The sequence below is a fragment of the Fistularia commersonii genome, chromosome 10 (assembly GCF_037954325.1).
Source record: "Fistularia commersonii isolate RoL2024-O1a breed Wild chromosome 10, RoL_Fcom_v1.0, whole genome shotgun sequence".
Taxonomy (NCBI): domain Eukaryota; kingdom Metazoa; phylum Chordata; class Actinopteri; order Syngnathiformes; family Fistulariidae; genus Fistularia; species Fistularia commersonii.
This window is the reverse complement of record NC_141293.1, coordinates 11,398,396-11,414,317: the sequence shown is the minus strand read 5'-3', so window position 1 is coordinate 11,414,317 and position 15,922 is coordinate 11,398,396. Positions and strand designations below refer to the sequence as shown.

General features: G+C 45.7%; 1 protein-coding gene across 1 annotated transcript in view; it reads left to right on the top strand.

Annotated features, from left to right (window-relative positions):
• rftn1b (raftlin, lipid raft linker 1b) overlaps positions 1-15,922 on the top strand; it is a 127,844-nt gene that overhangs the window by 97,686 nt on the left and 14,236 nt on the right. Inside the window, exon 7 of the mRNA XM_086153763.1 lies at positions 1,540-1,658. Coding sequence (XP_086009889.1) covers positions 1,540-1,658 — 119 coding nt within the window. The remainder of the gene's footprint in view (positions 1-1,539; positions 1,659-15,922) is intronic.

Genomic DNA, 15,922 nt, shown 5'->3' with positions numbered 1-15,922 from the left:
GGCACCGACGGTCGGGAGCCGTCGTCTGCGGTCGTCAGAAACGCGCGACTTCCAAAACTGACAGGGCGCCGAGCCGCGCGACGCCCCCGTAGCGCTGACTCGACACTTCCTGGGTTTCGGAGTGACAGCCCGGTAATGGGCAGGTTGCCGGTTTGAGTCCCAAGAGAGCGACAGCTGGCAGCTGACACGGCAGCCCCCCGCCACCCGCGCACGTGACTGCGGCAATGAAGTGCTTCGCGCGCCGTTCAAACGGAGGTGTGACTCAGCCCAGGTCCCCTTTTGTCACCCGTCTCTATTTGCATGCCTCGGCCCCGCGACCTTGACGGTGCAAGTCACGGGTGATGGAGTGCGATTTTAGCGAGGGGGCACGCGTTGTGGTTCCTGCGAGTGTAAACAACTCCGTCTCCGTCAGCCCGCCGGCTGCTCGCATCGCCTCTCGCTCAGTAGATAATGTTTATTCGTGCACGCTGCCGGTGCATTCCCTCGGCAGAGCTCGACGCCCCCGGCAACCGACTCCTCCGCTCCCTCTGTCTTCTCTCTCTTGTCTGCTTGAGCGTCTGTTTGCATTATCGCCGGAGACAGGCGGTACTCCGGGGGGAGGCACCCGGCACACAGCTCACCTGAGTGATCCCTGTCGTGGAAAGGGGGAGGGGGGTGATAGAGCGTCGGGTCTGACATCCACCGAGAACGCTTCCTCTTGATAATCTCGAAGCACGGGGAGGCCCTGACGAATGACTTCGGTCGGAGGGAGGGGGATCGAGAGCTCAGGAAAGAGGGGGAAGGGGGAGGGCAAAGGGGGCGGGACGGGGGGGGAGGAGGTGGAACGACCATGTCTGTGTTTGAGGGAGGCGGCAGATGTCTGAGAGATGTCTCCAATTGAGCGTGCCCGGGTCCTAAATGGGTTTTCAGGGCGGAAATAAAAGAGCCTGTCATCCTTCCACTCTCTCTCCATCTTGCTCTCTTCCCCTTTTCCACCCGCCCCCCCCCACCACCACCACCACCACCACCCACAACATTATTAGGGTCCAGTAATGAAATGTGGAGTGTCTTGTGTTGGTTCCTGGGCCTCGGCAAACTGTATTAGTGTGTAAATGGTGTGGCGGTAATGAGAAAGCACTCAGGCCGGCCGGGGAGGGAGGCCGGACCACGGAGTGTGTCTATGTGTGTGTACCTGCATTTACTCAGCGTCTGCATCAAATGAATAACAAGAGGCGGCGGGTGAAGTGAGGGCGTAGGGGACTGGAGGAGGGGTGCGGGCGGGCGGGTCACAGCTCACAGCGCCCGCAGCGTTTGCATCTCCAACCCCGCGATCTCGCCGGCGCCGTCACATGACGAATCTCGTCAAGACGAGCGGGAACTCAGGGTTCCTGAAACCAAAGGCTGCGTTTGTTTTTCCTCGTCTCTCTGGTTGCCTCATTAAAATCCACCTACGTCGCCTATCACACACACATCGCTCAGACGCTGCTGCTGCTGCTGCTGCTGCTCCGAGGATGCCGACGTGCTTCGTCTTCAAAGTAATATTTTCCTCCCTCTCCGCAGATCTGCTGCCCAAGTCGGTGGAAAGCGTCTTCGTTTTCCAGGAGGCGAGCGAGGGTGAGCCCAACGCCACCAGCCCCACATACGATGCCATTGTAGTGGAGCAGTGGACCATCATTGACGTAAGTGGATTTTTTTTTTTTTTTTCCATCACAATAAATGGAGCCCCTGTAGATTGTCCTGTAAAAAAAAAATTTAGACAAAGACGGGTTTGAGGGGTTTCTTAATGAGAGCCTGGGGTAGTTAAATCCAAGCAGCCAATCACAGTTCAGGAGCGTTTGTGTCATTGGAAAAAAAACCTCACAAAAATAAAGAAAAAACTGAATAAACGACTTGAAGTGATGTACTAATCTATTTTGGTTTGGATACACAAAACCATCAATTGTAAAAAAAAAAAAAAAAAATCCAATATGGCTCCCTGTCATTTATGGAAAACCAATGACTGTTTTGTTGCCCGCTGGAAAATATGGAAATAACTCTGCGCTCTGTTAGATAAACCCCGGGCATTGAACAAATGTCAAGCCGAGAAGAGACGTACAGCTCGCGGCTCGGGGATCTGCTCTGATTTGTTTCGCCGCGAAAAGAAGCTAAATAAAGAGTTCATATAAAAACATTCAGAAACAAAAGAATACAAAGATGAGCCGGGCATCAGGCAGACAAAGCTCCAGCGATGTTATATGGATAACAGTTGAGGGAAAGGGAAGAAGGATGCTGATGCTGGAACTGCCTGACAGGACGGACGGATGGAAGGAGGACATGAAGTCGGTCGATGCAGAGGACAGGGTCGGATACGGGAAGATGATTGGCTTTGGACAGGAAAGGACAGGAAGACGAACCCCGTTTAATCCCAACAGTGACGTCTCAACTCATGTCCCAAACATCAGCACCTAAAACAACGCTGGCGTCCGGCTCGACATGGCGATAGGGACGGTTTATCCATCCTAAATTAAATATTTCCCAACAAACAAGTCAAAAAATATCAGTCTATCCATCGGTTCGAGGCTTAGTGTAGATGACTATTATATGTTCAATTCTTGTGGGGTATTTCCCCATTTGGTTTGATGTCTTCTGCGTTGAAACTCATGAACCTGAACCTTCGGATGAACCTCTCAACTGCCCATTTCTGGGGAACCCCAACAACTCCACCCCCCGTCCCCGAGGGGCAAGTCTGGCAATGCTGAATATACAGGCCGGGTGTCGCGGCCGCTGGCCTTATCAGGGCAAACAAGGCCTTATCTACCCCGATTAGTGTCTTTGCTCGGCACGACTTCCAGGTTGGAAATTGATTTCTGTGCGGAGTTAAAAGGTTCCTGGATGTTCGGCTGCCTTTCACGTGTCTCCGTGCACATGTTCGCGCACGTGTTCGTGTCCAGCACAGGCGTGTTTCCATGCGTTTGTCGATGCTATCTCGATAATTGAATTTAGACTTGGGTTGTTTTTTTTTTTTTGGACGGGGGCGCGCAGCTTTCCAGGCGTGACAGGAGGAGACGTTTGTCCTCGTTTGTCCCACTTGTGATCGTCCTGCTGACAGGAGCTGAAGAAGGAAGCGCTAGTGTCACACACCGTGCAGGAGGTTCAATGGAGACCCGGACATGTGAATGACAGAGTGAATGTTCGTCATTATTTGACGCTTGAATGAGAGGTTGAATCGTTATATGCCTCTAAATGTATACTTCTCGACCAATGACCCAGTCCACCAACGTTCCTGACTGCAGGATAAGCAGTATAAATCATGAATGAATGGATTAATCTCTGTATTCATCATAGTTTTTTGCTAAATACTCAGTCAATGTCCTAATTGTTTTGTGTCTCATTCAGTTTTTGAGTTGGTCACCAACAGTTTGAGGCATTATTAGGCATAAATATGCAAAGTCAATATAATTATCGATGCAGATATATTATAATACCACCAACCAGGGGTTCTCCTGCGGTTTTGTTTCGTACGTCCGACCTTCCAATACACAGTGACAAGAAAGGCGATCACATGATATTTGGTATTTATCGATACTGCCGGATTTAAAGGCTCCCTCTGAAATATCACCAGCAGATTCAGTGCCTCCTTGGGGAGCTGATCAGCGGAGCGATCCGTCACAAAGTCCCCACTCGTGATAACGCCCTCGAATTGATATGCAAAGCGCCGTCTCTCTCATTATTGTTTCAGCGCCAGGATCGTTACAATGAAAAATAAGGCTGAATATTGATTGCCTCTGTTTTCCGTTTTTTCCTCCCCCCTCCCCCCCGCTCTTCGTCATCGTCAATATGCAATCTTCTTTCCTTCCAAGTGCTTTACAATTTTAATTATCCAAAACTCTGACAGGATGTTGGATGTGTGAAGCTCAGAGACAACGACGGCAAGCTGTTTCCCTGAAGGCTTGCAATCATTTATAGCGCCACCGAGGGCTCTGTCCTTTCACTGAAATCTGTTTGGTCCTCTGCTTATCAACAAATGTAGGAGCCAATCAGAGTGGCCGTCGGATCTGCAGGTTCGGAGCCAAACTGCCTGTTTTTGACCCGGTTTGGGCTTCATCCAGACTGTCAGCGCCACAGAGTCCAATTTTTTCCAATAGATATGTCATTTTTACGGCGTTGCGGCGAAAAAACACCGGGAACGGTGGTGCAGTTGTTAGCCTTACAGCAAGACGGTCCCTGTTTTGATTCCAATACAAGGCATTTCTGTCGGCAGTTTTTATGTTCCCCCCATGACAGCATGGGTTTTTTGCGGGCTCTTCGGTTGCCACTTGCAGTCCAAAAACATGCAGGAGCTTCATTGGCGACCCAAAATTGCCCGGATGTCTAAATGAGAGTGAATGGTCATATGTCTCCACGTGTGGCCCAGTCGACTGTCGACTAATCCAGGGTGAACCCTGACTGTCGCCTAGCTACATCCACCCCTCAATTCTGAGTGCAGGATAAGGGGTATAATCTTTGTAGATTATAGATTATTGAACATAGACTTCAGTGCTGTCTTATGTCATACCAATGCTTAGCTTCTGGTGAGTGAACGCTGGTGCAGCCGCAGCTCTGAGTGTGACGATAGACAAATAAAATGCATTGTTATCATTATAATGAATAAATTAATCTCCTTTACAATATTCAAACCATTTCTTGGTAATCAAAAGGTCATTTTTGGGGTTACGAATTTTTACTTTTCCCCCACATTTATATACTGAAATATAAGATTCATGGCAAGGAGACATCACTGCCTGGGAAGTTAACGTAAAAGGATGTTAGAGTTTTGCAGCCCGACTGGTGATATTTAGCTATAAATTTTGTTCAATTTTCGTTCTCTGCCATAAATATGAATTATTAATTTGGAATTTCAAGCAACCTGCCTCTGTGATTATCGGAGCCATCAGTCAAAGGAAACTCAGAGTGGTTGCACACTTTACTGGCACACTTTACTGTGCTCGGTCTGTCACGTCAAGCGAAGGGAAATAAAGCGAGGTGGAGAAATGAAGAATGTAAACAAAATAAAAAATACAAATGAATGAGTAAATAAAGCATGGAAATAAATGAGGGGGCAACTGCCCAGAAGGAAATAGTGCACAAAAACAACAAAATGCATAAAATGTCAGGAGGGAGGAACGCGATGTATTCCATGCATATGAAGGGCTCAAGGAAATATTTCAAAGCTTATTTAAGAAATGGTCTCTTTTTTTTTCCCCTGATTAAAATCCTTCAGGAGGTATTTTTTTCTAATTTCATTGTTTTCAATGTAATGTTATGAAATGAATAACTTAGCATACGCAACATTTTTTTTGAAAAATGATTGATTTTTAAAGTCAATTCGTAAGAAAATATGAATTCGATTTTGCCCATATAAAATAAAAATTTATATTCAAAATACGCCTAATCACTTGATAGAAATGCAAGAGAAATAAAAAAATAAATAATCCTGCTAAAAAGAGGAGAGGTTCTAAAAATACACAAGATAATAAATCTGAGGAATAATGTGTGGACGAAACAACAAAATGCATTAAACCACAGCCAGGGGAAATAAAGTGCCTGAATGTGCATCAAGAAGAAAGCAGCAGAAAAGAGCCGTCTGTGTTAAAGCGCACAGAGGCTTTGCCTAAATCTTCCAGTAGCAAAACATCACGAACGCGCGCATGTGAGGGGTCTGCCAGTTTTATCACTTCCCAGTAGAAGCAGATCCATACAGGTGCCAAAGTACGGCTAGAAAAATACAATCATGGTGGGTCTCATGACTGCCTGGTGGCTGGAGGTGCATTGAAGGGACTTTTTGAGTTTCATCATGTCCATGAATTCATTTCTGATGATGAAGATGAGGGGAAACTCTTTGTGATGGATGTGTTGCTGACTTCAGAGCCATTAGCCGCTTGGTAAACAATCAAAATCATTTTCAAGGAATTTTTTTCCTTTCCTAATTTTAATCGTCTGGTAAACACTCTTTTGTCAACGGTTTGATTTAGCTTGGGTTTATCTTTTAATTACTTTTCCTCAGGTGAAGCAATTTTGCACACAAAAAAAAAAGTACAACATTTGAAAATGGGAAACAAATTGGTCGATAATGAGCAAGAAAACTGTAGGATATTAGATTAAAAAAGAAAATGACTGAGGAAAAATCATGACAGCTACTAAAATCTGGCTTCTCTGAGCTTCTCTCCAAAACATCTAACATGTGTTGTTCCTCTGACAGACTCATTCCTTATTCATCCTGATCACTCCATAAGAGAACCTTAACATCTTCATCTCTGCAATCTCTGGCTCTGCCTACAGGCAACACAGCATCGCTGGTCTCGCCACTGTCTTGTACACCTTTCCTTTCATTCTGGCTGATACTCTATCACATAGTACCCCTTACACTTTTCTCCTCCCATTCCAATCTGCTTGAACCCGTCTCTTCCCCTCTTTTCCACACTCTCCCCTGCTCTGGACTGTTGACCCCAAGTACCTGAAACCCCCCAAGTTCTTGATCTGTTCCCTGTAGCGTCACCGTTCCACCCTGGTTCCTTTTATTCACACACATGTACTCTGTCTTCCTGTGAGTAACCTTCATTCCTCTCCTTTCCAAAGCATACATCTATGGCTCTAGATTTTCCTCAACCTGATCTCTGTTCTTACTACAGATCACAATGTCATCTGCAAACATCATGATTTCTGTCTAACCTCATCAGTCAGCTTGTCCATCACCACTGCAAACAAGAAGGGGCTCAGAGCTGAACCCTGATGGAGGCCCATCTCTACCTTGAACTTCTCTGTTGTACTCTTGATACTGCTGTTCACAAATGCTGACTTCTGCTCTCAGTCTAGCTGCCACTAATCTTTCCCATAACTTCATTGTATGGCTCATAAACTTTATCCCTCTTTAGTTGACGCAATTCTGCACATCACCCCTATTCTTAAAAATGGGCACCATGACTCTTCTTCTCCATTCCTCAGGCATCTTTTCTCCTGCCGGTTCTCTTCAGTCCCTCAATGTCCCACTTCTTTGCTAACCGCTTTCTCTGTTTATACTCCTGCACTTCCTCATTTTACCACCAAGTCTCCTTATCTACTTTCCTTCCAGATGATACACTAATTACTCTCCTACCTGTCTTCCTACTAACATCAGCTGTAGTTGTCCAATCATCTGGAAGCACTCCCTGACCACCCATAGCCTTTCTCAACTCCTCTCTGAAAACCATACAACACTCCTCTCTTTTCAGCTTCCACCACTTTGTCCTCTGCTCTGCCTTTGTCCTCTTGATCTTCCTTGTCACCAGTCACCCTACAAACCATCGCCCTATGCCGTCTAGCTACACTCACCTACAACTACTTTGCAGGCACTGATGTCTTTCAGATGACCTTGTCTATACAAGATGTAGTCTACCTGCGTGCTCCTTCCTCCGCTCTAGTTACCCTATGTTCCTGTCTTTTGGAAAAAAAATGTACACTACAGCCATTTCCATCATTTTTGCAAAATCTACCACCATCTGTCCCTCTGTGTTCCCATCCTGTATACCAAATCCGCCCATCACTTCTTCATCCCCGCTATTGCCTGCACCAACATGCCCATTGAAGTCTGCTCCAATTACCACTCTCTCATCTCTGGGGATATTCTGCATCAATTCATCTAACTCATCCCAGAACTTCTCCTTCTACTCTAACTCACATCCCACCTGCAGGGCATCGCCACTAACAACACTGAGCATCACATTTTCAATTTTCCAGTTTCAGACTCATAAGTCTATCTGACATTCTTTTAACCTCCAGAATGCTCCTAACAAACTCCTCCTTCAAGATAACTTCTACTCTAATTATCTTCCTGTCAGTACCATGGTAGTACAACTTAAACCCTGCTCCTAAGCTTCTAGCCTTACTACCTTTCAGCCTGGTCCGGTGGACACACAGTATATCCACTTTCTTTCTCTGCATCATGTCAACCAACTCTCAACCTTTTCCTGTCATAGTCCAAATATTCCAAGGCCCTACTCAGTCCCAGATTCTTGCCTTTCCTCTTCTCTCTCTGCTTCCTAACATGCCTTCCTCCTCTCCTCGACCCACAGTAGCCCAATTCCCTCTGGTACCCTTTACATCATGGTAGCCCTGGTCCTCGACCTATTATTCGGTTTGATATGCATGTTCAGTTTTGGCAAAGGTTTTATGCCCTTCTTGACGCAACCCTCTGAATTTATCTGGCCGCTCTGAGGCTGCACTTTCTGACAAATCTACTGATCCCATGATAAATAAATAAAATAGATACATTTAATGAATAGCTACAAAAAAGTTGAATAAATAAATGAATAAAAACATGACCTGTTCCTTTAAGACAGAAAAATGGAGGTTGAGTTGAATTACTGGAACGGAGCTGTAATTGATCATCCTGCCAGAGTCAATCAACCAAATCCCCAAAGAGCATATTTTCACAGTTTCTCCTCACCGTATCCAGCAGTGCAGATAATGTTGTGAGCATGTACGTGTGTGTGTGTGTTTGTTCCACCCCCCCAAATTAATCCTTCAAGAAAATTATTATGTCACCGCTATGCTGCGGATATTTGTATGAAAGCATTATTAATAGCATATAAAATGGTAATGACAGAAAAAGACGGATTGAAATGAGCCCCAGACCACAAAAATAGCTCGGGTTGTGCTCAGACTGAAAATTCATCAGCCTCAGAGTTTTTTTCCTTGATATAAGATTACCACCAGGCAGATTTAGAAAGAAAACATCTGTTTGTCTCCAGTTTATTACATAGTACAAGACTACTTTTGGGATTTGACTGTCAGGATGTGATGTGTTTCTCTGCTGCTTCGGATTCCGACAGTTTGCTGATGGGGCGGCGTCTTCACTCTTTTTTTTTCTCTTTTTTCTGAATCCTTCAAAATAAACCAAAATTATTCATTTTAGAAAGTAAACCGGCACCCGCTCTCAGAATTGTAATCTGTGTTCTGGATTTGCACAAAAAAATAATAATAATGCAGTATGCTTCGTGCAAAACTCTATTAAGCTTCGAGTGATTCGCAGCTTGTTGAAAAATGAACATAAACGCGCACACACACACACACAAGTTCGCCCTAACTGCAAGCACAGCATTGTAAGCTAAAACTGGTATTAGCATGCAGCATGATGGCGGTGCTCAACAGCAAAACAAAGATCGGCACCATCTTGTCACAATTCTTTAAAAGTAATTCTTGACTTAAATTGAGATCATATGTTTGGTGGTGGCGACTGGCGAGGTGCATCCCTCGCCGGGAGCGTCGTTTCCTGCTGATTATGCACGGATTCACCGCCATTCTTCTCTCAGCTCTTGTTGTTTGTGTTCAGTGGCTTATAAAAACCAAACTGTTTCCTGCCTGCAGTTAATCCGATCCCACGGTAGCTTCTAGACATTTTCCGTAGAGCCCCGGCGAATGCATTTACCCCAGCGAAGGAGGGGAAAAAAAAAAGGTTGTAAAAGTTTAAATAAAGTAAAGTCAAGTTTAAGGAATAACGGTCAAAAGTCAGGACAGCGGCGCTTCTGTCTCTTACCCGATATTCACTCCCGTCCCCTGCCATTGAGGGGCTTTGGTTCCCAGAAAAGAAATTACGTCTAAAATGGGATTAGAAGCTCGACGGCACAGCATTAGCGGAGGCAGATTAGATCTGAAGAAACTGTCAGCGGGGGGGGGGGGGTCGCCACACACACACAGGTCGCATTGTGTGTTCTTGTTTGTGTTTATCTGAAATCCAGTTGTGACTAAAAAAAGGCACCTGGTGCAGATCGTCATCCTGCGTGATGCACATCGACAACCGCTGCAGACACAAGAAGCTACTTTCTTTTTTTTCTTTCAACATCAGGGCCGGTAAACACGGCATGTGAAACCAAGTGTGTTTGTTTGCGTGTGTGTTTGCATGCACGCCTTCCACCGGGAGCCGATCTTTATCGTTCATCTAGAGTCCATGATATCTCCGTCCTCTCCCGCCGAGGTGAGAGACAAGGCGACCCGGACAGACGGGGAGTAATTGAAGGGTGAGAGATGGCGCTCGCTCTGTCAGGCGATGTGACGATGGTGCCGGATGTCCTCCGGGACACCGAGACACGGCGGTTTTCCGAGGGTGTGGAACGATATTGGAAACTAGTGATAGCATGTACCTGACTAGACAGAAGCCTTGCAACCAATCAGAAACAGGGGTGAGGATAAAAAAATAATGAGTATGAGTAATGAGTATAAATAATGAGTAAAGGAAATAATTAATCTGAGTTTTTGTTCGCTTGGGATTTTTTTTGCAGTACTTTTTGCAGATGGTCACAGTGGATGATTGTGTGTTTTAACCCTTGCATTGCTGCATGCTGGACATTCGGGGGTTGGTGCTGGGCTCACATCAAAAGATTTTCACCATCGCTGACTAAAAACTAAAAGTCAGAAGAACGTCAAGAAAGTCAGTTTTACTGGAGTCGCAGCGCGTTCCTGTTATCTTGATCATTAAGTATGAGGTGGCAATCTGTGCCGTTTTGGCTCGCTCTTGCTAGTCTTGGGCTTTCGACAATATCAAACATGTTTGATACTGTCCTAAATCTTTCGGTCTTTACAGTGACATAACAGAATCAACAACCGATGAGCTCCAACAAAACCAGAAACAGGAACTCTGGTAAACAAACAATCACCACAGTGGTATCGGCAGCAGAGATGGTATTTGTTGGCGGTAATGGATGAAGGGAAACAGCGAAGGACATCCCGATGAGTATGGAGCGCCCGGATGGTGGAGCTGTGGGCAGAACTGCCTGGTTTGGACGATGTCAACTCTCCAACCAATTACGACTGAGTGACGGAAAAGCTATAGACTGAAATAGCAGCACCTCTGCAATACCCGGGGAAAACAATAGGAAAAAAATTACTGAAGGAATGCAGTTGTAGTCTTGAAATATTGAGCCTGTACGAATCAGTCTTTGTAAAAGCTCAATCCGAGACTAGGCTGCGACTAAAAACTCTAAAAACTTGTCTTTAGATGTGAGATGATAGTTTTACACATGTCTTTTCCAAATCTTTTCAAAGTATTCTTATATACCGGTAGCATTAAATAAACTCTTGTTTTTCTCCTGCACGGAACGCTCAGTTCTACCAAGAGTCCGCCTCTTCTGCATCTGACTGGATCCGACCGGTTTCTCTGCGTGCGCTCGACGTTAGTATAAAAAACATGTCGAGAAGAATAACCGAGGTAAACGTTGAGTTTGGTGAGATAAAAGACCTCATCTTAATGTTAACAGTCTTCCACAGCTTAAAGGCTCAATTAACCTGCTAATAAAAAAAGAGCAGCTGTCTTTCTGTAACAGACAACAGGCACAATGCCGTGCCTCCCTCTCCCCCTCTGAGGGCCCCGTCTCTCTATTTGAAAATGAAATAATTGCGAGTGTGGCTTCAAAGCGGGTGAGTCATCTGATCTGTCTGAGCGCCCTCCCCCTGAATCAACACTCTCCATCATCACATGCCGATTTCCCTTTTTTTTTTCCGTTTTCTTTTCTTCTTCTGGTCAAACCACTCCATCCCCAAAGCCCAACCGGGTGCGTGATGAACACCAGCAACTATGCGCGTTGGCTGCTCCTTTGTTTTCCCCCGGCCGCCTCACCATGTACTATCCGGTTCCGAGGTTTGGGCACGAAAGCCCTGGACGGTTCCTGTTCAGATCGCTTCTTCTAGCAGTCTGAAGATCAAGGACAGGAACTGATTTAAGTTTGGGTTCCTGTTTAGGATTTGGTTTGTAATAAGAAGGGAGCGGCGGTTAAATACTTTAAATACTTTTCTCAGTGTCGCCCAAGGCGGTTTTATCAAGGAGGACAACTTGGGAATCGTACGTCAGAACTCATTTAATTACTGCAAAAATGCAGTGATTAAAACAAGAATGATATTCAAAATACTAATATTCATTTTTATTTTTGTGTCCCAATGTTTTGCAAAACAAAGTGATCTGGTCAAATGTCTGCACAGATGATATTCATTCATTTATTCATACATTCATACTCTGATCTGGTAATATCCTAGCTGTCCCAGCGTCAGTCGATAATAAAGGGTCTCAAATGAACATTCCTCATGTTTTTGGACGGGCGAATAAAACCCATTCCGTCAGCGGGAGAACACATGAAGACATACGACTAATCACATGACATGGCGCAAGATGATTGGGCACTTGGGTGCAGCGTCTTTGTGCTCTACAGTTTCAATCATTGTCCTACAATGGCAATAAAGGCTATTCTGATACAGAGATGAACGTCTCACTCACTCAGAAGTCATATAGAAACGTAGTACCATTTACCCAATCATTCACGCGCCATTTAGAGACAAGCGACCGTTCACCTCCTGTATGTTTTTGGACTGTGGGAGGAAACCGGAGAACCCAGAGGAAGCCCAGAGCATGGAGACACCACACAGAAAGGTCCGATGTGGGAATCCAACCAGGGATCTTGCTGTGAGGTGGACGCACTGACCATATTAATAATAATAATAGTAATTTATCCTTTATTAATCACTCTTGGGGAAATTCGCTCTCTGCAATTAATCCATCATGGATGAACCACGAGCAGTAGGCTGCCCTCCACCAGCGCCAAGGGAGCAGTTAGGGTTTGGGATTTTTTTTTCAAGTTTAGTAAAAGTACGATCAGTGTTCACATAGGGATTCGGCTAAAATAACATCATTCATGCATTCAGCATCTATAGAGATAGGGTTCACCCTGGACCAGTCGATCACAGGCCCACATACAGAGACGTTATGCACTCCCTCATTTGCACATTTTATAGAGACATAGAACCTTCACAACATTCATTCACACATCATGTGGAGACCTACAACCATTCACTCACACGGCATTTAGACATACCACCATTCACGCTCTCATTCGCACATCATATAGTCATAGTATTGTCATTGTCAATTATGCACATGTTTCAAACACAGTGGATTGAAATAACATATATATAGATAACTATTTTAATGCATCCTTTATTAATCCCTTGTGGGGAAATTCTCGAACCATGAGCAGTAGGCTGCCATCCACCAGCGCCAGGGGAGCAGCTAGGGGTTCAGTGTCTTGCTCAACAACACTTCGACAGATTAGGAGGAGCAAGGAATCGAACCAAGAATGTTCAGTTCCAAAATCGATCGTGCCACGCCGCTCCTATTGCGATAGATGCGGATATAGAAACCGCAACCAGTCCCCAAAGTACTAACTGCTGTCTGTGGTTGAATACGGCTAGCAGAGTGAAGCAGGAAGAAACTTCCACGTTCAAATTAGCAGAGAAGATCGTAGCTACATGCCCATGTTTATGTCTGTGTTCAAATCCGTGTCCTATTGGACCGATCTGTGGAACATTTATAACAGTAGACACCATTTGCGGCTTGTGTTATCTTCTAAAAGAAGATTTGACAGTCCAGAGCTGCAGCCAAATGTTCTACTAACATTTCCAGAGTAATGAAGCACTTCGAGTCCCAACTCTTCAACCCGAACATGAGAGACCAGCCCCTCGGAGCGTAATTACACGATTACACGATGGAGCTCCTGGCGGTGCAGGTCCGCTCTGCGTCCAGGGCGTAAAAGCCTTTTGATTCGCCTGCTCCTTCTCATCGGGCCTCGGGTTTTCATTGAGGCTAAAACCACTTCTTACTTCCAATCACGTGTTCGCACAAGGGGGGGGCCGCGTGTCTGGCCGCTGAGCGCAGACCTGATCCGATGCCATCATGTGATCAACACGCACGTGTTTCTAATTCATTTGTACTTATTTCACTATTTTTTTTTTTCCCCTCTACCGGGCTAAGCAAACACACGGAGGACTTGTCTGGCGCTGTTGTTGCCGTGACAACGCACGGAGGGTCGAGGCCACTCTACGGGAAAATGCAGGTCGCCGGAGGTGTTTGGTTCATCACTGGCGGTCCACATCCGCAAACCTGCCAACCCCCAAGAGTCGGGTTAAACCCGGTTCTAGTGAATGCCGGTGAAAAACAGAATAGCAGGCCCCACGTAGGGGATTTCCAGAAAAACAACAGGTGTGTGTGCGTGTGTGTGTGTGTTTAGGAGGCTGTCGCTTCTAGGTCAAGAAAACAAAATCCATCCTAGCAGTGAAAATGAGGGGTCTGGACTGAATCTCCTGAGGGGATGCAGCAGTTCACCCAAGGAGGAGAATTCCAGTCATCCTGACGGGAGGCCGGGGGAGCGCAGGGTCCAAGGGCGGGGTCAGAATGAAAACCTCGATTGTGTTTTACAAGAAAAACAGAGAGTGAATCAGGGTCTGCATTCTTTAATGGCATCAGGTAGACTTTGCAAATATTCCACTTATAGCTTATAAGCTCCTGTGCGTCCGGATTCTTCGCAGAGTTCCCGCTTAAAACGGCGGTACCAGGCACCACCATGTTGCTACCGCAGCAACGGATTCAGGTGGAGGGAGAAAATCCGAGAGCAGAAATCTGACAAGTTGAGAAAGGTCTTAATCTAATTCAGGCTTCTGGAGAAGAACATTCATGAGGTGCGAGCGAATGATGTTCCCTGAGGTCCATATCCAAGAGTTTGCCCAACTATCCCCCCGGGAATGAGTCGTATTACATCATGATAGGTGACTCAAGACCGTTTTTTGCAGAGAACCACGCAGAGAAGTGTTGGCCAGAGATGAATGACGCTAATCGAACGCCATGTTCTGTGGTCTAGACATTTCGGTATGCTTGATGTCATTCTTGGCTTTGTTGGCATCTCTGTGAGGACTTCCAAACATCAACAAAAACCAAATAATGTCCAAATCCACGTCCAAATAGGAATTGTGCAGTGCTCACCACTCCCCTTGCCTCTGGAAGCTAATCGTACAGTCGTGGCTCAAAAGTGAGGCAAGGCTCCATGTACGTAGCAGCTCTTCACCCACTTTTTTCGAGGAGCCGGCCCTGAACCTCCTTTTGGATGAGGGAACGTCTACATTTCGGAACTATAGAAGAAACTGGCCGCAGCTGAGCCAACGCAGGTTGAGACATCTGAGGGGATTTGAGCTCTTGAATTATGATGGGGATATTACTCCTGCAGACAGTCATAGTTCACCACATGTTTTTTTTAAAAAAAGGAATCTCCTCCTCTGAATCTCCGGGAGAGCGTTGTTAGCTGAGGAACTTTGCCCGACCTCTCCGCCTGGCGTGGGAGTGAGTGAGCAGATAATGAAGGAATTTTCATTTTTGGGCGAACTCTCCTTTTAATCCAAGGTGGCCAGGTCAGACGGCTTGAACAGGGGAAAAAAAAAAAAAAATCATAACTCAGGGCTCAGATTAGAGGAGTCTATTTACTTTTAATTTCAATGAAAGACGCTTTGACCGGGGTGATTAAATTACCGCCACCGTCTTCTCACTGCGGCGTCAGTCCGGGATAAAAAATGACTTTGTGATTACTTTGTTTGCCAGCCTCACAGGTTGGTTCTGATGGAGCGAGGTGACTCGGCCTTGTAGGCGTGGACCAGGGTGGCATATTCCATGGAATCGTGATTACCCCGTCTCTTCTGTAAAGCGCGGCAATCATTACAAGGGGGGAAATTATTTCTCGATTTACTTCCAGCCTTTTGGGGGAAGAAAAAGAGCCTCCTCTCCTCTCCGGGAGCACTTCCAACACAAACTACTAAACTATGGAGCTGTGTCTCCGCCAGCGGGGGACTTAGAAAACAGCGCTTGTGTAAATAATGTCTGTGGCGGCGTCTTGCCCGCTAACGATTAGCTCCATTGTAACTACAGCTCGATACGCAGCGCTTGGGAGATGTGTTGGGCGACAGAGAGGGTCGGACCGGGTGTCTAGTGGCGAGTCGATCTCTCGATATCCACACGGCAAAAAAGGAAAAAAATATTTCAAACCGTGAAATATCATTTAAATGGCAGTCATTTAATTCATATATTACGCGTGTGTGGTATATTTTAGATCGGGTGTTCATTTAATGCCAATTGTAAAATTTAGCA